Source organism: Dipteris shenzhenensis, chromosome 32 (assembly GCF_047967505.1).
Source record: "Dipteris shenzhenensis isolate YYH24624 ecotype China chromosome 32, Dip_SZ_1.0, whole genome shotgun sequence".
In the NCBI taxonomy this organism is placed as follows: Eukaryota; Viridiplantae; Streptophyta; class Polypodiopsida; order Gleicheniales; family Dipteridaceae; genus Dipteris; species Dipteris shenzhenensis.
The window spans coordinates 11,588,951-11,615,785 of record NC_141627.1 but is presented as its reverse complement, the minus strand read 5'-3'; the positions used below and the strand labels follow the sequence as shown (position 1 = coordinate 11,615,785).

Below are 26,835 nucleotides of genomic sequence, written 5' to 3'. Positions count from 1 at the left end.
TACAATAAATTGAAGTGCGATTTAAACATTAAAACGGACAATCTTTTCCTTACAGAATGATGCAAAATGTACTCCTTCAGGGAAAAGAAGGAAATAATGGATTAGGCAACTTAACTATCCTCTCATAACCCACATTACACGAAGTTCTGTATCTTCAAAATGCCAAAACGGTACTTCCCAGTGAACAAAGGCAACCCATCTATGCTTGAAAATCAATCTCAGCTTTCACTTAAAATAGGGTTTACGAGAGGTTTCCACTGCGCTAGGTAGACGATCGCCCACCTGCAAGTGAAGCAATCCAGGAAGATTTTCAGATTCTGAAATGATTATTAAAGCCATAGCTTTTATGAACATAGGAGGAAATAGAGAGGGAGAGCTTTGAGAAGCAAGCAATTCAAAGTAATAATTTAAGCCTTTGCTCTCCTTCTCACTCCAAAATCTAAGCTACCACCCAAATGGCAAGATAAACAGGCACCATTCTTCTCACGACACTTAAAACCATCAATTCCTTGATGTTATAATGGAATGCATGCATTTTTATCCATCCGCATCAATACAATGGCATAGGTGCACATTCATAAGTGTATCCAGCTTCACTTTCTAATTGTTGATGCCGCATGACAAAGCTCAAGTTGGCAACCAGACTTCACCATGACATAGTTAAAGGTAAGGCACAATTTCACTGAATGTCAACAATTCTACCAAGACCTTTTGAGTAAAATGTAGGGAAACAGGAAAAACACGACCAAAGTGGTACATGCAATTATGTCAATAAGGGAGTTCGTGAAGCATCTCCCACAGAGGAACATGTAAGAAACTATATAAATGTCCCCGAGAAAATCACTTCAAATATAGTGTGATAGTTGAGAAATGCAATACAGGGATAAGATGAATGCATAAATTATGTAATAACCGACTGGCTCAGCCTGGTCTATGCAAGTGATCAGTAGTATGAATCTGTACAGAATCTCAGAGTCTCCCTTTGTGACCCCCCCCATGGACAAATAATACCTATCGATGACTCGTCAAACTTCTCAATGCACAGAGCTAGAAGAAACGAAATGCATTTGGCTGAGAGGGCTGATGCCAACTTTTAGCGTGTAAACCATGCCCTACTCAGCCATTCTACACATGTCATTAGCTCAATCTCTGTAGTAGGTTCGTCAATAGATGAGGTGATAAAATGGGTGCAAGTGCATTTGTCTAATGACACAACATTGCAGGACCCTCTTATCTTCTCTCTCTCAAGTCGTCCACATCTCTCATATTCATCTTTGCCAGAGGAGTCAGCCATCCCATTGAAAGAGAGTAACATTCTCAATGGTCTACTAGTGTCTATCTGTGTCCATCCTGCAAAAATTGTATCGTATGTCTACACAACTCATGTTTAAGAAATCAACAATAAGATGTTTTGTATAATATACAAGCAGAATCAATGACTCTTAAGATGCTAAATCGTGGACTGCAGGCAGAAAGAAAGAAAGAAAGAAAGAGCGTAGGTCTCCATCACCCCTCACCGACACGAGAGTCTGGCACACGTATGCACACCATCTTTATGATGTCCCACACCAGCCCACTCCAGATCTCATACACACACCTTGCCCCACCACTTGCACGTTGTTCACCAGAGGGGGAGTCAAGGACGCGACATTGAAACTGCACAATGGCCGAGCTAAGGATCACGAGGGGCTATGCACTGAGTTTATTGCATATGGGATCGACACGTTAGCCCCAATCCTAGCAAAGCTATTCAATGACACTGTTTGCCTTGGCTTCCCCCACATTTGGACACTCAACACCATCACCCCCATCCACAAGGCAGGGCATCCCATGGACCCGAGTAACTACACGACTATCATGATTGGACATGTGATGTCCAAGATCTATGCAGCTGTATTGGATGCGTCGGTGCGTCAGTCAGCCTGTTTGCAAAGATGAGAGGGCTCAAAGCAGAGGGTCAAGCCAGTTTCAGGCAAGACCATGGGACTATGGATCACATACTCACACTCAGGAGTGTCACTGAGGAGGCTAGATCATGGAAGGAAAGGGTATATTGCTGCTTTGTGGATTTCTGCAAAGCCTTTGACACAATACCTCGAGCTTATCTCATCACACGCCTACAGACACTGGGATTTGATTAGGAGATCATCTGGGCAGTCATGGCACTGTATCAGAGAGTCTCAGGCCGAGTTCGGACAGGCGCAGATTGGACGGATGAGATCTTGAGTACCATAGGGGTCAAGCAGGGTTGTCCCTTATCACCGACCTTGTTAGGCCTCTACATCGATGAGCTTGAGACTTTCATGGGGGCCTTCGAAGGGACCGGTTGCTCACTTGCCGAGATCATCATCAAGATTCTTCTTTATGCAGATGACGTGGCACTCTTGTCATCCACACCCGAGGGGCTCCAGCGACACCTCGATGCACTGCAGGTTTTTTGTTTATCCCATGATTTGGAGGTCAACCTTGGCAAGACCAAGGTCATGATCTTTAACACCTCTCGAGTGTTGGGGTAAAGGCTCTATGGCCACCCAAGTACAGTTAGTACACTTAGTGCTTTATTTGTTAAGTACACCGTACTTAGTGTTGTAACCTTATCCTTTCATATAAAAGCTTCACTGTGTGCTAGGGGAGGTACACACATACCTTTTATCCCCACACTTCTTGTTTCTTATCCTGCTTGTGTGTGTGGGTGTGCTCCCTACTCTCCCCTTCCACAACTGGTATCAGAGCCTTGCATCCAATCCTCACAAGCCCACTCAAAGTGGTGGAGGAGGAGGACCAGCTTGGGCTGTCCCGTGCCCCCTACCAGCTTCGTCGATCCATCTCCAACAATCGTTCCATCACATACGGCCCCTATCCTCAGACTCTGCTGGCATGTGATCGCTGGGCGACGGCGGCTCCATTTTTCTCACGCACCCTGGCTGTTGCGGCTCCCCAGCGACGCAAGCAGATTTCGCAACGATGGATGGTGCCCATTTATCGATACCAACGAAGTCGTGAGTGATCGCTACTCCTGCTCTCCTCGCCCGTACCAGCCTCGACAGTTGCTCCTGCTCTCCTCGCCATTGTGTTAAGCTGCTAGCGCTAGCAGCCTTCAAGGCCATTCGACGCCAGGGCCAAGGCCACGCGGCGCCAACCAGAGCCAGCGGCCACCAGCGACGCCATCGGCGCCACCAACAGCTACCAGCGCCAGCCAGCGGTCAGCGGCCACCAGCGACGCCAGCGTCGCCACCAGCGCCATAGTATTGTAGGTCCTAGCCATCGCCACAGGTGCAGGTCCTCGCCACAGGTGCAGGCCCTCGCCATCGCCATCGCCGGAGAGCTCAGAGATGTTCACGATCATATAGCAGCCCGCTTCACCCGTTTTTTTTTTTGGTTCCTTCTGTTGTCAGTGAGGTAGATCTGCAGATCTATGCCTCCTATGTGAGAGAAATTCTCATTTCTGAATTGTGGAATCAAAGGGCTTTTGTAGCCACAGCCAAGCATTGGCTTATACACGCACTTATTTGCGTATATCCTCCTGATTGGAGTTGATTTGTGCAAGGATTTGATGCATTTTATGACTTACGGGACAGTGGCAGATGCATATGAATTGGGGCTTTTGACATTGTTATGCATATCAGTGTTGAGGGAAACACTTGGATGCTTTATGTGATCAGTGGAGCTTTGGGAAAGCTGTGTATGCACTAAAATCTTCAAAATTGGCTTCTAGTCAAGGGGCTTTTGCCTCATTCAAGTTCTAAACTGTGTAACACAGTTATAGAGGCAAGAGAAAGTCTAATTCTGACAGTTTTGGACAGTTATACAGTCAATTTCTGTTGCTGTACTAGAAAGTACAGTCCGGTACTGTCCGGAGTCAATTTTTTGGACTGTAAACAGTCACTTTACTGAAGTTTAAAGTGCATAAAACAGTGCTGTTTTCACTGTTACAGCAGGGACATACATTGTGTCAAATCAAGGTACTGCTGTACTGTACTACAGAGCCTCAATTAATGCATTAAGTATTATTTTTCTGGATCTGCAGCCGGCAGGAAACAGACAGTATTTACTGTTAAGTGGGAGAAAATTGCAGGAATTAACTTTTGAGCACAACTACAAGTGCATCTGTGCACTTAGTTTGCAGGGAGTCAAGCACCCAAGTGTGGGTTATATTTCTTGCTGATTGTAATGGCTTCATCCTCGGAATCTTCTCTTCTCAATATTAAAAAGTTGCAGGGTGCTGCTAACTACCCAATGTGGAAAAAGATGGTCCTGAATGTGCTAATTCTCAGGAAATTTCATGCTCCTATTATACACAAAGGTGTGAAGCCCACTGGCACATCTGATGATGCTTGGGCACTAGCTGATCTGTCAGCAAAGTCCATAATTGAATTGTCACTCCATGAGAGTGTTGTTTGGAATGTGGATGGTGAAAAAACAGCCTGGGGTGTGTGGAAAAAGCTACAGGACACATATGAGCAGCAGAGTGTAGCCACAAAGATATATTGGCTGCGCAAGTTCTTCAATCTGAAGATGAAGGAAGGGACCTCCATGGATGCACATCTCAATGAGTTTAATTCAATTGTCACTCAACTTGCAAATCAAAAATATGTGGTGGATGAGGAAACCAAGGGTATGGCACTCTTGATTTCTCTTCCTGAAAGTTGGGATACATTCACCACAGCTGTAACAAATGCAAACACTTTCATAAGTTTTTCACATATCACAGGGCTGATTTTGCAAGAAGAGCAGAAGCTGAAAGCTCAAAATGCAGTAAAGCCTAACAATGCCTTAAATGCAAGGGGGAGAAGTCAGCAAAGAGGCAAATCTCAGGAAAGGGGAAAAGGGAGGAGCAAGTCCCGCTCCAACAAAGATGTTGAGTGCTACTACTGTGGCAAAAAGGGACATACTAAAAAGCAGTGCTTTAAACTGAAAAATGATAAGAGAGACAAAGCCAAAAACACTAATGCGTCAGATGCAAAAGCAATTGTACCAGTAAGCAATGGCAAGAGCAGTGTGAAGATTGAAGAGCTTCATTCTACACACGGTTATGACAGTGAGGGAGAGGTTCTATTTCTCTCTATTTTGGATGCCCATTCTCTCCATGCAGGAGATTTTGCAGGGGATAATCATGCATGCAGTATTGTTGGTATTGGAGATGTCAGGCTTGTATTTGCTGATGGTACTCAGCTTATGCTTCACAATGTTAGGCATGTACCCGAAGTCAAGAAAAATCTGATTTCTACTGGCATGTTGGATGATGAAGGTTTTGTGACCAGCTTTGGTCATGGTTTCTGGAAGGTCACCAAAGGTGCCCTGGTTGTTGCCAGAGGCTCTAAGATTGACACAATGTATACTCTTCATGCTAAAGTATGTAATCATGCTGATAATCATGCCACCGAGCTGCCGAACATTTCTATGTGGCATAGCCGGATGGGACATATGAGCATAAGTGGAATGGAGCAATTGGCTCGCCTTGGCTACTTACCGTCTCTTAAATTTTCTGATTTAAAGTTTTGTGAGCACTGCATATGTGGTAGACAGTTACAGTGTCCTCATAAAAGGCGATTAGGACATAAAGATGCTCAACTTGAGCTTGTGCATACAGATGTGTGTGAGATGCCTAGTCCTTCACTTGGAGGTGCACGGTACTTTGTCACATTTATAGATGATTCCACAAGGAAGGTGTGGGTGTATCCTCTTCGATTGAAGAGTGATGTCTTTCCAGTGTTCCAGAAATGGCTTGCTATGGTTGAGAACCAAACAGGCAGAACACTGAAGGCTTTGCGGTCAGATAACGGTGGGGAGTATATGTCTAATGCATTCAATTCATTTTGTGATGCTAGAGGTATTAAAAGAGAACTCACTGCTCCTTACAGTCCAGCGCAAAATGGCATTGCAGAGCGTATGAATAGAACCATACAGGAAAAGTCTCGCTCTATGATGTCACATGCTGCTTTACCTCATGGATTTTGGGCTGAAGCTGTAAAAACAGCAGTACACCTCATCAATAGGTCACCAAATAAAAGACTAGATGGCAGAGTGCCACAGGAGCTTTGGACAGGAAAACCTCCTTCCTATAAGCACTTGAGGGTCTTTGGCTGCACTGCGTACGTGCATATACGCAGAGAAAATCGCAGCAAGCTTGATCCTAAGTCTCTTAAATGCATTTTTCTTGGATATGGTGACAGTGGTGAGATGGGTTACCGCCTATGGGATCCTGTGAATAAGAAGCTAATACGCAGCAATGATGTCTTATTTGATGAGTCATGTATGTTTAAGGCAGCAGATAAGCCTTCTGATGCTTCAGAGGTTGACATTGATGACTCGGGACATCCTGTACAATTCAGGCAGGCTGCAAATCAGCCACAACAGCAGCGTAATCAGCCAATGCATGATGCTGCAGCAGGTCCAAATGGACAGCCCGCAGTGGCAGAAGATGTACTACGGGACATGCCACCTTTGGAAGACCTCCCAGGCATAATTCTGCAGCCTGATTTACTCGAACAGCAACCTGTTTTAGGTAAGCAGCAAGTTGGACAGCAAGACCAATGGGTCCGAAGGTCCACTAGACAAATGAAACCGCCAGACAGATTTGTTCCAGGAGCAGACTTTATTATGCTTACAGATTGTGGAGAACCTTACTGTTACAAGGAAGCCGTGCAAATGCATGATAAAAGGCTATGGGAACTAGCCATGAAGTCTGAAATGGACAGTCTCCATAAAAATGGTACTTGGGAATTGGTGCAGTTGCCTAAGGGCATGAAAGTACTGCCATGCAAGTGGGTGTATAGATTGAAAGTCACACTTGGAGCTAAGCCAAGATATAAAGCCAGGTTGGTTGCCAAGAGCTTTAAGCAGGAGTATGGTGTTGATTTTGATGAGATCTTTTCTCCAGTGGTTAAGATGACCACACTCAGGATTGTACTTGCTTTGGTTGCATATGAGAATTTGGAATTATGCCAAATGGATGTGAAGACAGCCTTTCTTCACGGTGATCTTCATGAGGAGATCTACACGCAGCAGCCACAAGGATTTGCAGTCAAGGGCAAGGAGTCACTTGTATGCAAGCTTAAAAAGAGCCTTTACGGGCTGAAACAGGCACCAAGGGAATGGTATAAGAAATTTGATACCTTCATGAAGTCCCAAGGTTTCAGGAGAAGTGATGACGATCACTGCTTATATACCAAAAGGGCTGCAAATGGCAGCTTAATCATTCTCATTTTATATGTGGATGACATGCTTATTGCTGGTACAGCTCGTAAGGAGCTTGATGACCTTAAGAAAAGACTGCATGAGGCCTTTGATATGAAGGACCTTGGTGATGCAAATCACATACTGGGAATGCGGACACGGAGAGACAGGGGACAGCGTTTGTTGTATCTATCTTAGACCGAATCTATTGGCAAAGTATTGCACAGGTTTCATATGGAGGGGGGGAAAACACTTAGTTCTCCATTGCCTCCGTATGTGAAACTCGGTGCAATGGACAGCCCACACTCAGATGCTGATAGGGTTGAAATGGCCAAGATTCCGTATGCTTCAGCTTGTGGCAGTCTCATGTATGCCATGGTTGCTACCAGACCTGATATTGCGTTTGCAGTGGGAGTGGTTAGCAGGTATATGGCAAATCCAGGCAAGAAGCATTGGAATGCAGTGAAAGGTATCATGAGATACCTGAAGGGCACACAGGAGTTGTGCATATGCTTTGGCAAGCGAGATGCAAAGGTGCATGGTTATGTGGATTCAGATTTTGCTGGTCATCCCGATAACCGGAAGTCTACTACCGGTTATGTTTATACATTCACTCGAGGTGCAGTGTCATGGATGTCAAGGATGCAGCAGTGCATAGCCTTGTCTACTACGGAAGCTGAATATATTGCAGCCACAGAGGCATGCAAAGAGGCCTTATGGTTATCTCGGCTAGTGGGAGAATTACAGGTGATATTTCATTGTTGCATTGTGACAGTCAGAGTGCTATTCAGTTGGCACACAATCCTATCTTTCATGCAAAGACAAAGCACATTGATGTGAAGTATCACTTCATCAGGGAGGTGATAGATGATAAGCTGATTCAGCTTGTCAAGATTCACACAGATGATAATCCAGCAGATCTGTTGACAAAAGGCTTGCCTGCAGAGCGGTTTGCACATTGCCGACATAGGTTGAGCCTCATTTATTTTTACTTGAGGGCATATTGCCTTTAAGTGGAAGGTTGTTGGGGTAAAGGCTCTATGGCCACCCAAGTACAGTTAGTACACTTAGTACTTTATTTGTTAAGTGCACTAAGTACACCGTACTTAGTGTTGTAACCTTATCCTTTCATATAAAAGCTTCATTGTGTGCTAGGGGAGGTACACACATACCTTTTATCCCCACACTTCTTGTTTCTTATCCTGCTTGTGTGTGTGGGTGTGCTCCCTACTCTCCCCTTCCACATCGAGCAAACACGCAACGGAAGCAGTTTACTTTTACCTTCAATGGGTCACCAGTTGAGATCGTATCCTCATACACTTACTTGGGGGTCATCTTCTCCGGCCCGATCTTCACGATGAGACCAGCAATGCAGGCCAGATTGAGTAGGGGATACGCCTCACTGGCTCGACTAGAGAGACAATGCTTCCACTCCCACTTCCAGGACCCTCGCACCAAGGCTCTTCTCTTTGACTCCTTGGTCCGACCAGCCGATATGTATGGCAGCCCTTGTTGGGGGCCTGACATGTCAGAGATAGAGTGGACACCGGTGGAGCGCGTGCAGATTCTCATGCTCTCACGGATGATCCGAGGGAACCCATCTGTACCACATCACATCATTCAAGCCGAGTTTGGTGCTTCTCCACTCTAGCTAGATGCAGCCTTTCAGACCATCACATATCTACACCAGGTTAGATCATATGGGGACTGCACATCAGGAAGACAGAGGTTGCCATGGTTGGCTCTCGATTTCTCCATGAGGTTGGCAGCAGAGGGAGACGAGCGATGCTGGTATGCACCGACTCACAGATGGTTTGTGAGACTAGGGTTCCACATCGATAGGATACCTCCTTTTCAGTACACTTTAGATGTCCCTCCGGTACTCCCACCCACCATCCCGATCGGGCCACACACCAACCAGGTCGTTCAAGAGGATCCCTACTACAGCTACACACCTTGAGGACATGGTTGGAGCCGAGGGAGCTTCCAATGAAGCTGAGTTTCTACAAAGATTATTGTCTTCGTATTTCGGAGGAGGGATTCATCACACCACCGGGGTACACTGAGCTTCATATGCCTCACTCATTATGGATCGCCATCGGACAGTTTCAGATATCATCACACCGCCTCCGCATAGAAAGCGGTAGAGCAGAGGGGATTCCTAGGGAGCATCGCTTATGCATATTGTGCGACTGTCAGGAGGTTGAGTCGGAGGAGCATTTTACTTTTAGGTGCCCAGTGTACTACGAGATCCGAGGTTGCTACCACTGCCTCTTCAGAGACAGCTCCGGGCTCCTTTCCAGATTCCTCGCCTACCCAGATCAGAGATGCCTCGTGGCCTTCATTCACGAGGGTCCAACACAGAGAGTACTTACTCAGGCGACGGGGCTTGGCCACATCATCAGACACCTCCTAGAGCAGGATCACAGAGTTCTTCCAATTGAGTGACATTGATCGTCCAGTCTCTAGCCACAGACGTGACAGAGACCCCGACCCGACGACCGCAACACGACGCACAAGTCATAGAGGGGACACACAAATCACTCTGGGAGACCTCCCGTCATTGTTTAGACCCGGGATACGTCCCACGGGAGTCACGGTGGCTCTGGTCTTGCGTCAAGCCTCGTCTAGGAGACCGAGATGCACGGCACCCCTTGACGGGCACCAGCGTCCCATCACCAACTATGCACCAGCCAGGGCAACATGATATACGGAGGATTCCGCTCCACTTCAGTCCTTTCCTTTTCATTGTTACATCCAGATGTATTTGATTATGTATGATTAGACTTAGGATTCAGCACAGGTGATGATGCTCGTTTCAGTAGCTCCACCCTTACTGTGATTTGTATCATGTTTTCTTTCAGTCTCATAGACCCATCGGTCTTCCGAAGACTCTAATAAAATTTCTTTCTTTCTTTCTTTCTGGTTCATCTAATCTCCTAGTTTCTATCTCCAAACTAAGACTATGGGTGATTTACAGGCCCTCCTACAGCCTCGACACTGCAATAAGCCCCCCCAAGCCATTTCTTTCCAATCCTATTCATTTCCTACTCTAGGATGTACGTGCGTAGATGAACTTGGACCTATGGCCTGGGATTTTGACATTCAAGCCTTGCTGCTAGTATTTTGGTCTGACTTCGTACTGGTGCCACCATCGTGCTCCCAAGAGATGGCATCCGCTGCCTAAGTAGGTGCGACCCTGAGTGGCCGATTGTCTACCCACCTTGAGATCTTCAGAGTGGCTGAAGCTACTTGCATGTTGTTCTCTATCTGTTGTAGGCCATCTTCTGGTGGTTCTAGTGATGCCCTATAGGCCATGGTATGTGCCTTGTAGGCATAGATATAGGCACTTATAGTTTTAGTGCCTTTTAGGCCACATAGGACACTTAGTCCTATGTGACACCTACGACACTTAGTCCTAGGGTCTAGGTCTAGCTACAAGTACTATGTACTCTTTTTCTTTCATACTCTAGTTGACGTGACGGCCGTTCTTCATCGACCCTTGTACCTTGTACTTGCTCTCTCTTGTTGAACGATCCTACAATGGTATCAGAGCTAGGACCTACTCCGTGACCCCGAACCTTCATTGCTTTCTGCCCCCTCCCTTTTTCATACATACGTCTGTACGGACATCCGTACATACCTGCATCGTACATCCTGCTTGCGCTCTGTACAACAACCGTAGCATTCCGTACTTGAGCCATAGTACCTACATTCCGTACCTGAGCCACCGTACTTGCATCGTAATTGCGCCGCCATACAGCTCCGTACCTGCACGCACCGTGCAACCATACAGAAGGCTCCGCACCCGTTCCGTACTGCGCTCCATAACTACTCCGTACTGCGTTCTGTACACCGTACAACTTAGTACCTACTTCCGTACAGCCGTACACCCTGCATCCGTACATTGTACCAGTTTCGTACTTGCTCCGTACGATTGTACGTACACAATACATTGGACCAGCTCCGTACATTGTACATGCATCCGTATAGTTGTACTTGTTTTTGGATCTCCGTACAGTTTTTGCACGTGCGAAGTAATATTCAGAACATTCTCAAAATTTGGGGCTTTTGAGGGCTTTTGTTGTCCTTACCTTCCTTTTACTGTTTGAAATCTTCTCAAGCCATTTCAACAGTTTGGAAAGCCTACCTCTTGAGGTCTATACTTTAGGACAGTTGCACTTTTGCAGTCAATTTGTGGACAGCAAGTCCTAATTTTGCAATTGCAAGCCGTGAGGCTATCTTTTGGGATTTGGTATGCAATTTCTTATTTGATTGCAGTACATTTGGGTCAGATTGCAGGACATTGAGTCACATTTGCAGGACATTGAGTCAAATTACAATACATTGGGTCACATTTGCAAAAATGTCAGCAAAATTTGGGGCTTTTCTACGTTTGCCCTCTTTTTGGCCTATTTGCCTTCATAAAATTGGGGCTTTTGCCAGATTTGCTGTTTTTTGCAGTGAACATTGCCTGACACAGTCACATTTGGGTCAAATCTGCATTTGCCCTTTGATTTGGGTTGGAAATATTTGCTGTCATTTTTGGACAGCCAGCTCTTTGCAGTGATAGCCTTGAGGCTTTTGGGTTTCCAAGTCTTTTTCAGGGTATCACATTTGCAATGGCTGGGAACAATCATGATCTATTTGGCATTCTTCATGAAGATGATAAGTTGGATGGCACCAACTATCCGATGTGGTCTTATCTCATCAAACATATTCTTGTTGCAAAGCATTTATGGAATATTGTTTCTGGGGTTGATCTGAGGCCATCCAATGCTACAGTGGTTGCCTCTACTGCTGGTCCCTCTGCAAGGGGTACTCCTCCTGATGCCTTATCTTCTAGCACTCCTGCTACTGCTCCCCCAACTCAGGAACAATCAAAATGGGATGCAAGAAAAAATGCACATTCCTGTATTGCTTTATCATGCAAGAGAATCATTATTCCACACATCCGGTCTTGCAGGACAACAAAGGATGCTTGGGACAAATTGGCTTCTCTTTATCAGATTCGCAATTAGGCACGTGTTGCATTTTTAAAAAGACAATTGCAGGAAGTCCATATTTGACAAAGGTGAAAGACCTCATGGAACAACTTGTCAATATTGATGAGGTGGTGCCAAATTCTCAACTTGTCAGTACCACATTGAATGGATTGCCAGATTCATATCAAGGGTTTGCTACAACCCTTCGGTTAGTGGCCATGGGTATCCAGACCACTACTCTTTTGATCAGCTAGTCACTTGCTTTTGCAGGAAGAGCAAAGTCGAGCTAATAGATAAGCTATTATTCTCAATCATGCTTTTGCTTCACAGCAAACAGGAAGGGGCAATGCTTCCAAGCCTATGGGCAAGCCTAAATGTGCGCATAGCAATGGCAATTCCTCCAGTGCATCTAAAAATACAGCAGATAAGTCAAAGAAGAAAAGATGCAACTATTGTCGCAAGCCTGGACATGACATTTCAGAATGCAGGAAGCGCATTGCTTCGAAGAAAAAGAAAGCAGGATTGACGGTTAATGCCTCACATGCAATTATATCCCACGATCCAGCAGATGCTTCACATGCACATGCTCTTCAAGATGCTTGGGCATGGGCTGTCCATTGCTCATTTGATCCCTCCAAAGTTGATGCACTCTTTACTGCTAATGATGCTCAGTCTTGGTATTTTGATAGTGGTGCTTCCAAGCACATCACATCTTGCACACATTTGTTTCATTCCTTAGCTGATGCACCTGCGGGGGATTGTCACATGTGCTAATAATGCTTCCTATGCTGTAAAGGAATTGGAGATGTGCAGCTCATATCCATTTCAAACCATCCTGTCACTTTGACAAATGTTCTCTTTGTGCCTGGAATTGAAGTCAACTTGATTTCAATTTCAGCAATTGCCACTTCAGGTTTCAGAGTGATTTTTGATGGATACAGATGCCTAGTATATGATCTTCGTGATGACAATGCCATAGTTCTCACTGGCACTTTGCAAAAGGGGCTTTATCACCTTGATCATCACTCAGCTGCACTTTCTATTGAAGCAGTTGCTATTTCAGATTCACAATGCTGAAACTCATCTTTGGCATGAGAGAATGGGCCATCTCAATTATAGAGCTCTTGCAAAGCTACATTCACAGCAGATGGCAAATGATGTACCTCAAACTCACACAGTTTCCAAACATGTGTGTGAGGGTTGTCTTTTGGGTAAGATGCATCGGTTTCCTTTTCAAAAGAATTGTCCAAAACTCTCACAAAGGAAATTGCAGCTAGTATACAAGGATGTCTGTGGCCCAATGAGGACAATGCCATTGGGGGGTACAAATATTTTATGACTCTCATTGATGACTTCACAAGATATTGCTGGGTATATGTCATGTGCATGGTGTACCTAGGGTTGGATATCAGGTGAACGTGGGTTACGGGATAGCACAGGGCTAGATGGCTATTTTTAGCCGAGATTGCTATATATAGAGATTGATTCATATATAGTGCTCGCTTTATATGGAGGGAGCTATTCATAGCATTGTGCTATCTATAGCGGGTTTCCTTCATATAGAGGGAGGGCCAGTGCTATTGTGTAGTTCAGTTGAGTGCTCCTCAACTGATGGATGGGACTTGGACCCAGGCCGGGACTCTGGCCATCTACATGGCAGATCATAGGTGGTGTATCGAAGGTCCTCTGGACGGGCTCAGGTGGTATGGGACGCCTGGGTTAGATACGGGCCAAGCTCCCAATTTGTTAGTAGTATAGCTGCTGAATGTTGATGTGAGAGGTTTGGCTGATTATTTGTTTATCACCGCCCATTTGTTGGTCTTAAGGCCAGTTTCAGTAAGGAGCACCTACAGAGCGCTTTTTCCACGAACCGTGGATCACCTAAGGTTGAATAGAATGGCTCCATGCCCCCTTTTGCAGCCCCTCTCCTCCCCTTCCAAAGCTAATATTGAATAAAACATCGACAGTAATACTATATCAAAAGTCGCTAATTCTGGGCTAGAAACCCTGACCAGAAATCAAAATTCTTGAATTCTTTGTTCAAAATGAAAACCGTCACAAAAAGTCATCCAGTGACACCCATCTTCTATAATCTAACAAAGGGAAAAGATACAAATCTGTACAGAGGAAGAGATTTCAGCTCCAGTGCAGCACTTCATTAAATGGCGTTGAGAGGTGCATCTTTAGATGGAAAAGGAAACAATTGGTAATGAATCACACAAGGGTACTTACATAATCCAACAACAAACAACAGTTGTAATCACCAGTGTCTTATGCAACCTGCCAACACTCACACATATCAGTGTTCATGTAGAAAAAATTTTAGAATGCCAAAACTAGACATAATAGTATCAAGCCTTCAAGTTGAAGTACAAAATTAACATTAAGTTGAGACATTCATTGGGAGCTCCGTGAAATTCGCCTAATCCATCTGGCATTTCTGCCTTCATCTGTCCTACGCAGTAACAAATTGACAATGCTATAACCCATTTCTACATGGTGAGTCATATATACCTTCATAAGACTAGAATATATCCAACCTTAGAAATTAAATTTTTTTATAAAACAAGCAAAAGAACAAAGGAAAGAAGGGAGTTTGTACTACTTTGCATGAGTCAAGCTACAATGTGTACTACGTCAGTATGGTTGCAGCCTTTATACTTTTCTAGACTTCTGGTACCATGAAGCATTATGTGTAACATACTGTCTTGACAGTTTTAAATTTTTTGTTTTCTATTTTGTAACAGTTTCATATATTTTGCCATTAATGCTACATTGATTTTAAATATGCTATTCATGTCATGTGGAGGTGGTTGATGCTGAAGAACTTCGCCTTCGCTCGATTCTCCTATATTAAACATTGCGGTTTTGGCATTCCCTCACCTCCTTTTCGGCAGTTCTAGGTTCTTCGCAAGAAGTATTCCTGTATCTAGATTTGCTTTCTGTCAAGATCACCACCTTCCCTAAGAACCGAACAGTTATCTGCCTCCCTTTCATTTCCCCCTGTTCTTAACGCTTCCCTCTTAATCAGACGTTGCAGCCTCAGCATCAATACTCAGCTCCTATGCATTGCATTACAAGCGGAGGATTGGATTTGATCCACCAGCAAATATACTTTCTACAACAAGAAGTGAGAGCTCAGACTTATGGTTGCAGCTCTTGAAAGGAGATGGCAAGAAATGGTAAGCAAGAAATCCTTGTATAAGTCATACAAAGTGCAGTACATCTCCACCAGCACCAACACTTGCCTCTACAGTCAAAGGGATGATTACCACTCAAGTTCGTTCAGCCAAACAAGAGATGGCCTGTTGACACACTAGCTACATCGACAAGTGCGTAATAGCTCCCTAATAGGAGTTTTGTCGTATGCTGTGACCCCTTTGCGAGCCATTGTCCAAGGACAGTCAGGCACAAGCTATGTAAGTCAGTCTCTCAGCCTTAGGTCAAGTCGGAAGATCAGTCCTTGTTCACTAGTACCCACTGGAGAACCGTAGGGTAGTGTTTCCGTCTTAGGTTTAGGGATAGGTTTAGGTCCAGCCTAGGATAGGAGACCTTCTGGGCCCCCTCAGGGCTGGAACAAGAGAAGAGAACGGCAAGGGAAGGGCTGCCTTTATAGGCTACCCTGCACCCCTCCCTAGGCTGCCATTTATGGGGCCTCGGGCTGCCTTTATGGGGCCTAGGGCTGACATTTATGGGGCCAGCCACAAAGCCCTAAAAGCCCTATAAATAGGGAGCCTCCAAGCCCTCTTTCCTCCCAGCACTTCAGCCTCCTACAGCTCCTCCTCAGCCCCCTTTGAACAGGCTGACACTCACCCCCAGTGACCAGCCTCAGCCTTTGGCATCAGTTCAGCCCTTGGGAAAGGTGTTCACGCAGCGCATCAGACGGGGAGTCGGGACAGCGAACGGAGTAAGGTTTGGGGCCTGTTTCAGCAGCTCTTTTCAGTTCTCTCTTACAGTTTTACACAGCTCACTCTCAGCTCTATATTTCAGTCATCTCTCAGCTCTCTTATAGGATCTATCACTCGTAGCTTTCACTCTCACTCACGCAGTAACCCTGCATTCCTGTGGACAGCACAAGCCTCTCCCTTGCCTTGCAGAAGCGTCCTACATCATCAATGTGGACAGCATCAAGGTCTCAGTATTGGTCGGCTTTGCCCCTCAGGTCTTTGGGTCTGCTCTACGTGTGCACAGTGAGATCTTAAGAAGTGCGTTTTCCGTGCTCTCTAGAAGAGTGTTCTTTGGATTTCTCAATTCTCCAAGTATAAAGCAAATTCTCCCCTGATTGGGGGAGGGGGCCCTCAGTGGGTACAGAGACCCAATCGGTTGTCAACTCTACTCTCTCTCTACCCTCATCTCCTTTCCCTCTCTATGGTAAACAACGCTAATTCCTCGCTTAAGGTTTAAAGAAGGCCTTGCTGTGAATTACACGATCAGATTACCGTTGCATGTTACATGGCCACTATGGTCAACAACAAAATCAATAAAGAAGATCTTTAATAGAAGTTAAAGAGCAGGAAGCCAAAGTGTATAATAAGAAAATGCAATGCATTGGGGGGTTATCTGAAGATTGCCTTGGCTGCTTTTTGAAGATGAGGAAGGATAAAATGAAGAGAAAATCACATGCCTCAAGAAGGAGATAGAACAAATTGAATGGGATGCAAATGATATTAGTTGTATCCCTAAAAAGGGAAAACAACTATAGGTTTATTTCAATGAGAGGGCAAGAAGAGTAAAGATCCTCCGCAAAACAAACAAGCTGAAGGATACATGAGTATGGATATCTGAGGAGCTTACTCCAGCTCAGCTCAAACAGAAGAACATCGAACTTACCAAAGTGAAAGATGCATGCAAAACTAGAAAATGGGCAGTCTACCAAGATGGATTGGCATTAATTAGACATTTCAAATCTAAACCCCAAGACCCTTAGTTTTAAACTGATGTAATGAAGGCCATTTTATTATAAACTAGAATTTAGATATGTGCTATAATAACCTCGAGCTGAGATGCCATGTGCACTCCTCGACTCTTTGGTTTGTCCAGACGTTGCTAGTCCTTTTAACCATTTTGTCCCATAGGCCCGTGAGGCCCCCTGCGAACGTTAATATTACTTTCTTTATTTCTCTCTCTCGCGACACTTTTTGAGATTATTGGAGGATAGACTCGTCATTATACCCCAGTACCTTGAGGACAGAGGAGTCTCACATGCATTGAGGATTGCCATCGGGAAGATGCGGGTCTCATCACACCAGGTGGGGATCGAGGCTGGTAGAGCTGCAGGTATACCTAGAGAGCAGCGGATCTGCAAGCTATGCACATTGGGGGAATTGAGACAGAGGAGCACTTCTTATGTGTCTACCCAGCTTAGTATGAGATCCGAGGGCTATACTGCTCCCTCTTTCAAGAGGGGTACGGCTTTGGTCCACTCTCACGACTTATCGTTTTTCAGGACCAAGCCTGCATTGGGCTTATTTGATTGAGATGAGACGGCACCGAGACACGCTACTAGGACAGATCAAACAACAACAGGCAAATATAGCATCACAAGGTGTGGGGGCAGACCGAGTACAGCGACGTGTTACAGATTTTTATGCATTTGAGCCGACTCCAAGATATAGTGGGATGGAAGAGGAGAAGCTAGTTGACTTGTGAGCATTGTGGATTAGTAGAGGGCGATGGGTGACCGAAGGAGGCAGAGTCCACACACGACACGGAGAGTGACCAAGGCAGGCGGCATCGAGGTTCCGGCCTATCTCCACCCTCCTCACCCCGAGACGAGGAGCCATCCTTGACATAGCCCACCGGATACAGAGGTCAAGGAGACCACGCCCTCCACCACAGCGTGAGACAGCTTGACAGACACAGATTCGGAAGATCTTTGCAGCCCACCAAAGAGCTACTATAGTGGCAGGTTTCGGTTTTTGATTCATTGCCGAACCCTCAGCTCCAGTTTTGTTTGAGTTTCTGAATTTTTGAGATCTATAGCTATAGCTTAGACTAGCATAGCACTCAGCAAGGGCACTAGCGCCCTCTTTGCTTAAACCCTTGAGGTTTGTATGAGTTTCCACTTCTATTTGGTGTACTTTGTACCATAGGCCCGCGAGGCCTTCCACAGACGTTAATCTCTCTCTCTCTCTCTCTGTGCTACTAACTTCTACTAAGCTGAATCCATGAGAGACACACACAACTCGTGTGCTTTGCTGTGAGTGTGTGTTAGAACGAGGTTGCAACAGTTCCCTCCTCCAAAGAGAATATTTACTGTTTATTTCTGAGCCTTACCACGGTGAGCGGTAAGCGAGTACAATTGTCTTAAAAAAGCCCTTCCTATGAGGATGGACATTGGAAAAAGGCATTCTGGTCCTCCGCTCCTTCTCTCTGCTACTGTCCAGGTTGAGAAGCTTGTAAGCTGAGCTGCTGGCTGAGGGGACTCCTGGGACTGAAGAGGAGTCCTTTACATAAACCCCCATCCTGCTAACAACCAACTGGAGCCTAAGCTGTCTAAAACCCCCCCCTGGCTGCCACTAGTGCCACCTACCCCGACTTGCCATGCGGCAATTGGGTGTCTGCTGCACCTGATCTGTCTGGTGTACGGCCACGTGGCCTGGACCCGTTGCAGACCAGTACTAGCACCTGTACGTGCCTATGCACCTGCGGATGTCAGCAGCCTGCCCTGTACTTGCCGAAGATGTCAGCGATCTGTGTCTTCTCTGCTGCTATGGTTGCAGGGTGTTACAAAGCTGCCAGCAAGGATGCCATGCAGATAGAGGGTGCTCTCATATATTCTCAACTTTCTTACCTAAAGGGGGCTAATGCTCACCAGACGAGCCTTGGATCGCCACTGCTTCGTCTGCTACGCTAATTACACTGCTCATCTGATGAGTTTGTTTGGAAGCGGGCATAAATGAGGCCCTAATTTGCCAACTTTCTGTCCAAGAACATGGCTTTTCAGCTGCTCTTGCAGAGTCTAGTGCAAGCTGCCAGCCCAATTCACTGGCGTGCCCACACAACTATGGAGGGATTTGGCCAGGAATACCCGTGGCACATTGCTGCCACTTTCCTATAGACTTATGTATTCTGAAAGAAATCCAAAATATGGTTCAGGACTCCTTGTTTAACCTACTCATTGGGAAAAGCCTTGTGACATCATGAAGCTTTCAGACTGGAACAACTGCTCACATAGATGTGAGAGCTCGAAAGCCTACACAGATTCGAGGGTCACAAGCACAACTCAGGTGACTTGGTGTACTCAAAGTTTCATGGCTGGGAGGTGAGCTAGACTCCAAATCCCTTTGTTATCTAATTGGTGAACTCAGAGTCAAATACCTGCCAACAAAAGGTTGGTGTGTTAGAAGACTTTACAAACACCTTACTGAGCTAGAGCAGCCCCATACGACAGTCCACCATCACGCACACCCCAAGGTGTGATGCTGAAGCCTACATCCACGTGCTATCACTAAGGAATCCAGCTCACAATCACCGTAGTCAAAATGTGAGGGCCAAGCCACAGCAACTACGGTTATACTTAGCAAGGCTTGTATATGCATCCCAAAACTCAACTTAAACGCCAATTACATTGGCTCTTAGCCTCAAGAGGTAACCATCCTGACTATCCCTTAAATGTTTATATACAAGCTATCAAGGTTAGCAATAAAGGACTTGCAAGGGCAGAAATTACTCGGAGATGATGGCCTCAAACCTGCATTGCTTTGGTATTATGTCTACTCCTCTTCGTCTCAAAACTTGATGTGGAGATAATCTCACAACTATGTTTTACTAAGTCATACCAAGCGCAGAGATAAAGCCATCACAGAGTATAAAGGCCTTCTTTTTGTTTTAAGAGCCATGACACAGTATAAAGGCCTTCTCCCTCTCTAGATCTGTTCGGTAAGGTTGCCCTTTCTAGTTTCTCTTTGTGGTGAAAGCCCTCCAGTCTTTCTTTCGCTCACAGATTCCAGCCTAGTGAGTTTGAGACTGCCGAGTCAACCAGAAGAACATCTTCCTATCTTAGACACCGTTTTGGGCGTAGAGAAGGCGGGCGGGCAGGGGTTGGAAGGGGGGGAGGGGGAGTGTGCCTAGAGAGGACTACAGAAACTTGAATAACTGTTGCCTAGCGTCCAGCACGGATCAACCAGCATAAATCAGTGGGCTTTTTTAGACACAAAGGGCACCCTTTGTTAGAAATCGACCGACGGGGGTATGCACAGCGGAAGACTGATAGAATTGCCCAGGAGCTCACACAGTGTGGTGTGAGGTGTGGAATCAGAAACTTCTTAAACTTATGTGCATAGGATAGATGTGCAAACTCATCAATAGACAATGAACCAGCCAGATATAGAAGACACCAAAATAATATATTTCCATCCAAAGCTATGGACACAATACAAAAGAGAGAGATCCAGAGTCCCACCAATGGTGTGATCCTCAGATCTTACCACAAGGTCCTTCTCCTATCTGCCGGTTATCTCTAGACTGGAGCCCGCGTGCTCCACCTCAACATCTGTAGACTTTCTGTCCAGAATGTTTCCCTCTACCTTACTGCCTGTAGATCAGCCTAGGTACGCAGCACCTTGAGCTAGGTCTGCAGCTTCCTCAGCCTTCTTGGTCCTCCAGGATAGGCTCCAAGTGCTGGTCTTTTGCTGCTCCTGCTTGCTGCTCCAGAGAATGAGAAATGAGGCCTGAAGCCTCTCCTTTTATACCCCCAAGGGGCTGTCATAAAGACCGACCAGGCAGACCTGGTCTGCCATAAACGCCCCATTGGGGCTCTCTTTTCCAAGGCCTTGGGCCCATACTTCTAGGGCTTTAGCCCTCCTTTCAAGGCAGGGTCCGAGCCCCTTCTGTCTGCCTATATAAGGCTTGGTTGGCTGGCTCCAACCAGCCCAACCAGCCCCTCCAAGATGGCCAACACTCCTGCTGGTTCTCCAGCCATTAATGTGCCTCTGCCACGGCTCTTTTGCAGGTCCATAGCCTGCCCTTTGCAGGCACCTTTTGGCCTGCCATACTGCGCCATCTGCCAGGCCTTTTCTGCCTCTTGTGCGGCTCTATCAGGGACCTGTTCCAGCCCGCATATCCATGCTATGCTGCACCTTTTCCATGCTGCTGTGTGCTGTCCACATGTGTCAGCCCGTTCAGCCCTTTTCCCTGTGAGGTGCCGCCCATGTGGCAGCCACCTCTCTCCTTTTCTTTTTGGCACATGCCCTAGGTCTCCCTCCCCCACACTCTCCTCATTACAGAACACCCTTTTGGGTACATTGCTCCAACCCGTGTGTTCAACGTCAGTCCTTAGTTCCTAAATCTTTAAGGCCCCTGTGTGAGAAGCAGCCAATGCCAACGGACAGAATCCAAAAGAACCAAGCTAATCCAAAGATCAGCCATGTACTAGGTATATTGCGAGGCAGCAAAGGCATTGAGATGGTAAAGCTCCGGCCTGCAACGTCAGCTAGCACATGGAGGTTTACCACATGGCAGCCTGAGTGAAAGCCGGATCATTGGCCAAAATGGTCATGCTTGGTCGGGGCAAATGCATCACATAAAATATGGATCCCATCCACAACGATTTCTCAAATTTGCATCTTGATTTGCAACCCCAAGCTTTTTGGTAAAGCATTACTTGCAGCTCATACCACCGCACTGAACCCAAATGAATCACACACTCTTTTAATTCCTCTCATCATGACGTCAAATACCACTCTCGCATAACTCAGCCATTGATCCAGTGTGTCGCTGGGTTAGTAAAGTTGTGAGTTGCTCCACTTGGAGGCTCCTTCCGAAGAGTTTTGTGAAGCTACGATGGATGGATAAGATTGGCTGAGTATCACAAGAGATCGCTGCAACGTTTGAATGGCTCCTTTAATCATTTCTACAATTCAGCGGCCAACAATTCCTGTACAACAATAATTTTGCTGGCTGAACTCTGAGATCCTCTTTCTCGAAGGATACAAGTATTGATCAGATGGTAAGCCGTCAAGTTCTAAGATCCCATTTCTCGGGGGACGCGTGAGGAGTTCATTTTGTCCTCGATGTTCTAGTTGGGGGGGAAAAGGCTGGGTAAAGGGATCAGATGACGATCCTAGAATAAAAGCGAAGATTGGTGGGCAGGGAAAGGAACGTACAGATTAGTTGAGGGGTTCTTTCTGTAGACAGCCGAAACGCCAACGGTACCAAGGAATCCGACAGCGGCGTAGATGATGGAGGTGAGAAAGAAGACCAGAACGGCGCCCATGACGATGGATGGAACAAGGGCTGCAACTACAAGGGCATCTAATCACATGAGGGGAAGGGGGAAGGGGAGATGTACAGTTATGTACTGCGTCGATGAAATATTGGCAATACTTATCATCAATAAAACTTTTTGGCCTTCCACTTAAAAGTGGAAGTCTATGTAACCGAACGCGAAAATAATTTCTAAAAGGCCGTTCCCGCATCTGCATAACTTGCAAATATGCCAAGGTTTGCCCCATCCCCCCGAAATTATCGCAGACGAAAATCCGGCCTCTCCACCTAGGCATTTAGGGGCTGAGCACACTTCAGGACGAGTTTGGCATTTAAGTACCGCTTTCTAGGAGAGCTTGGCTTGGTTGTGGGTGTGCTGGGCTTCGAAATTCGAATAACGTGACCGCATTGAACGTAAGCATGTGCGCAAATTTCTACTGGTCTGGTGCAGCATGCCCTTCGTGGGGACAGATGCTAGGCAATGCCGGGGGGTTGGCATATGTGCTAAGGTTGGCGAACGCAGGAATAGCCTCTCAATTGTGCCCTTCTCTAATTTCCAAGTTCCCTCTTTCTCTCTTTCTATTTCAAGGCAAGGCCCCCTTCCCCCCTCTCTCTCTCTCTTCTCTCTTCTCCTAGTCCTCTCTCTCTCTCTCTCTCTCTCTCTCTCTCTCTCTCTCTCGCAAGCCTTATGAATGCTTCATGAGCATTCATCTTGTTTTTTTATGGCAAATAGAGAACAAAACTCGAACTATACAAAAGCAATTACCAAAGAACTGAAAAGTGGGAGCTATCGCATGAGAATAGAAGATTCGACGAGAGCATAGAAAATCTCTTCTTTAAAACAATGAAATTATTGGTACTAAAAGTCTTGTCGTCGACTTGGGTGGGCCTACACAAAGGAGAGCTACACGCAAAAGATTGTCACAAAAATACAAACATCAAACAAATCTTAAATTCTAGAATAGGATACAAAGACTTCAAGGCTCAGAGCATGTCAGCTCACTACAAACAGAAGTTATATAAAAATGTATTTGATATGATACCCCAACTTGGCCCACCAACTTTTTTCATCACCTTCTCATGCAGCAAAAAAATATGGCCAAGCCTTTTTGTACGCACGACATCTTTTCCACTTGAACCCAATTGCATCGGCACGATACTACATCCACTGCTTCCAAGCAATTAAAAGTGAGCTAAGGAGAAACAAACGAATTGTAGGTGAACTTCTAGATTTCTTCTTCGTAACAGAATTCCAACATCGAGGAAGCCAGCACGACCATGGGCTGCAATGGATAAAGGATGCACCAGTGTTTGATCAATTATTGACCCTTGACATAGTTTCGTTCATTGACTCTTTCATTTCCGTGGATGGAAGCCTCCTCAAGGAATCTCTACGTGCAGCCCACACACATCACCATCGCAAAGGATGCAAGAAAGTTAGCAAATGATGCAAATATGGTTTTCCCAAGCCACTGTCTTGCACAACATGCATCCTACTACCACTCGACCAAGGTAAGACTCTCAAAAACGTCGAGTTAAAACTATTAGCCAAAAAAATCTACTCGGCATTAAATGACTTAGATCGACAAACAGGCATTTCGTTTGATGACTGGTTGCCCCTACTAGGTGTAACAGAAGAGACTAACATTGAGGCAATCCACACTTCAATAAAGAACCCATTGGTCCTAATGAAGAGAGAGCCAAATGACATATACAAAAATAACTTTAATCCCAAGCTTGCAACAATGTGGGACACAAACATTGACATACAATTCAGTTTGAATCCCCATGATATATTGTGCATCGTACATGACAAAAACAGACACGACAATGACAAAGGCCCTAAAAAAAGCTTTTGACTATACCATAAAGAACCAACTTAGCGTAGTGGAGCAGTCGTGCGAAAGATTGGAAACTCACTCATAAACACTCAGGAGCTAAGCTTACAACAAGTTGCATACAAGTTGTACGAGACAATTTGCTTTCATCAACACGAACTTCTAAGAAGATAGAACACTACTTCTAAAAGGAAAACTTTGCAAACCCTGCATGACCAAGTTGATCTCCATTGCGTCCATGCTCTCTTACATTATCGTGTTCTAGCATGCCCTTACCCTTGCACTCTCTACCCTTGTACTCTCTCCTCCTCCTCCTCCCTCCTCCTTCCTCCCTTTTCCTCCTCCTTCTCCCTCATCCTTCTCCTCCCTCCTCCTCCTCCACCCTCCTCCTCCTCCACTTTTCTCCTCCCCATCCCATCTCCTTCTCCCTCCTCCTCCTCCATTCTCCTTCTCCCTTCTCCTCCTCCTCCCTCCTCCTCCTCCTCTCTCCTCCCTCCTCCTTCTCCCTTCTCTTCCTCCTCCCTCCTCCTCCTCCTCCCTTCTCTTCCTCCTCCTTCCTTGTCCCTCATCCTCAACCCTTACCCCTCAAATCCGCGAAGCAGACTAGCTCTCCACTCCTCAACCTTGGACTCCTCCTAAACCCTGCAACCCCTTCTAAACCCTAGAACTCCTAGTTAGCTCTCTCAACCCTGTCCCCCTTTCGAACCTTGAAATCTCCTTCCAAACCCTTGAACTCCTGTGGAGGCGAGAGCCTCCATCAATCGTTATAATCAAGCCCTCTTTCTCATTCACGTGCGCATGAGAGCTGCTTTCCATGCTTTAGCCTACACCTCTCATTGGAACTCATTGGAACACGACCTAAGGACCTATGCTACACTTGTGAACACCTATGCTACAACAAGCAACGACACGACTGTAGGTGACCAACACCCTCGGAACCTGCATTTGGGTATAATAGAGACAACATTTAGCACCACTATCGGGGAGGTTAGCGCCTAAAGCGAAAGTAGAGCACGTGCTTGCATGTGTGAAAAAGAACCCCCTTTGAAAAACCATTCAAGATACATCCCTCAAGGCAAAGGAGTGAAAAAATGCTTCCAAATAATGCAAAAGGATAATGTTGACTTACAAAATCACATTAATACACTAAACACCCAAAATTAACCCTTAATCCCCCCACATCCTATAAAAGCAACACCAACCTCCTCATTTCTTTCCCCACACTTTTGCTAGCCACTCCCTTCTCCAAATTCCGTTAAGCCTCCATATTTTCTGTCTATCTTTATTTTTCATCCTCTAACTTTCGTCCACCATTTCCACCACCACTTGTTCCGTCAACCCCTCCTCCACCACCACTTTTTCTATCACCCCCTCTTCCATCTCCATCTCCACCTCCCATTATCTTCCTCCCCACCACCTCCACTTTTTCCATCCATCCCCCAGCTTCCCCACTCAAGGTAACCATCCTTTTCCCCTCGACCATCTCTCTACCTCTCTCTACACCCCATCTGACCTTTCCCCCTCCCCCTCCACCTCCCATCTCCTCCACCCCCCAGCTCCATCACCCTCCACTCCACCATCTCTTTACCTCTCTCCATCCCCCATCTCCTCCACCCCCCCATCTCCTCCACCCTCCACTCCACCATCTCTCTACCTCTCTCTACACCCCATCTCTCCTTCCCCCCTCTACCTCCACCACCACTACTCCTCCTTTTCCTCTCCCCACCACCCCCCCATCTTTTCCCCCCTCCACCTCCAACCCCCTCCTCTCCCACCCCCACCATCTCTCTATCTCTCTCTAAAAACCCCCATCACCCTCCACTCCACCATCTCTCTATCTCTCTCTACACCCCCATCTCCCCTTTTCTCCCTCCATCTCCCCTTTCCCCCACCTTCACCTCCGACCCCACCTCCACCCCACCTCCCACCCCCCCCCCCTCCCCCCACCCTCTCCACCCGTCCCCTCGCACCCTCACCCCCACCCCCACCTCACCCCCACCTCCACCTCCCACCCCACCTCCACCCCCCCCTCCCTCTACCCTCACCCTCACCCTCACCCTCACCCCCACCCCCTCTCTCCTCCACTTCCCTCCCCTCTCTTCCTCCACCCCCTCTTTTCTTCTCTCTCTTTCCCCTCCCCTCTTCTCTCTCTCTCTCTCTTCTCTCTCTTTCCCCCCTTCTCTCTCTCCCTCTCTTCTCTCTTTCTCTCTCCCACCCCCCCCCTCTCTCTCTCTCTCTCTCTCTCTCTCTCTCTCTCTTTCTCTCTCTCTCTCTCTCTCTCTCTCCCCCCCCCTCCCTCCTCCCCACTCTCTCTATCTGTAAGGCCTTTATAGGCCTTGGCTGTCCCGCCAACCAGTTGTGGCGCCCATTAATTACGACGACGACATTGATGCTAGCAGCACAGTGGTGCCCGCCTGTCATTCAGCCACTAGCTCTACTGAGGGCCTTATGGCCCTCCATAATCCTCTCCCCCCCTCGGGCCATTCGCAACCCCACCTTCTACATTTTCAACACCCCCCCCAACACAAAAAACCTCCATCGCCCGACGCGCCCACTGTTATTTCCTTCAAAAACCCCTAAACTAGCTAACTTTAGTTAGGTTAATTCAACCCATATATTCAAATGAAACC

General features: G+C 46.4%; 1 protein-coding gene across 1 annotated transcript; it reads right to left on the bottom strand.

Annotated features, from left to right (window-relative positions):
- On the bottom strand, window positions 1-22,512 carry LOC147880298 (V-type proton ATPase subunit e2-like). Its single transcript, XM_087371241.1, has 3 exons — window positions 22,268-22,512; window positions 14,394-14,441; window positions 1-282 (listed from the first exon to the last, which is right to left on the bottom strand). Exons 1-3 carry the CDS (start codon window positions 22,375-22,377, stop codon window positions 219-221), a joined length of 222 nt encoding a protein of 73 aa, XP_087227367.1. The 5' UTR covers window positions 22,378-22,512; the 3' UTR covers window positions 1-218.
- Window positions 22,513-26,835: the final 4,323 nt, after the last annotated feature.

Bases quoted from the DNA above. Each gene is read 5' to 3' on its own strand.
- LOC147880298 (XM_087371241.1), bottom strand. From the start codon at position 22,377: ATGGGCGCCGTTCTGGTCTTCTTTCTCACCTCCATCATCTACGCCGCT. The intron at 14,442-22,267 runs GTACGTTCCTTT...GAGTGTTGGCAG, and splicing joins AAGAACCCCTCAACTAATCT to GTTGCATAAGACACTGGTGA. The intron at 283-14,393 runs GTAAGTACCCTT...CTTCACTTGCAG, and splicing joins GTTGTTTGTTGTTGGATTAT to GTGGGCGATCGTCTACCTAG.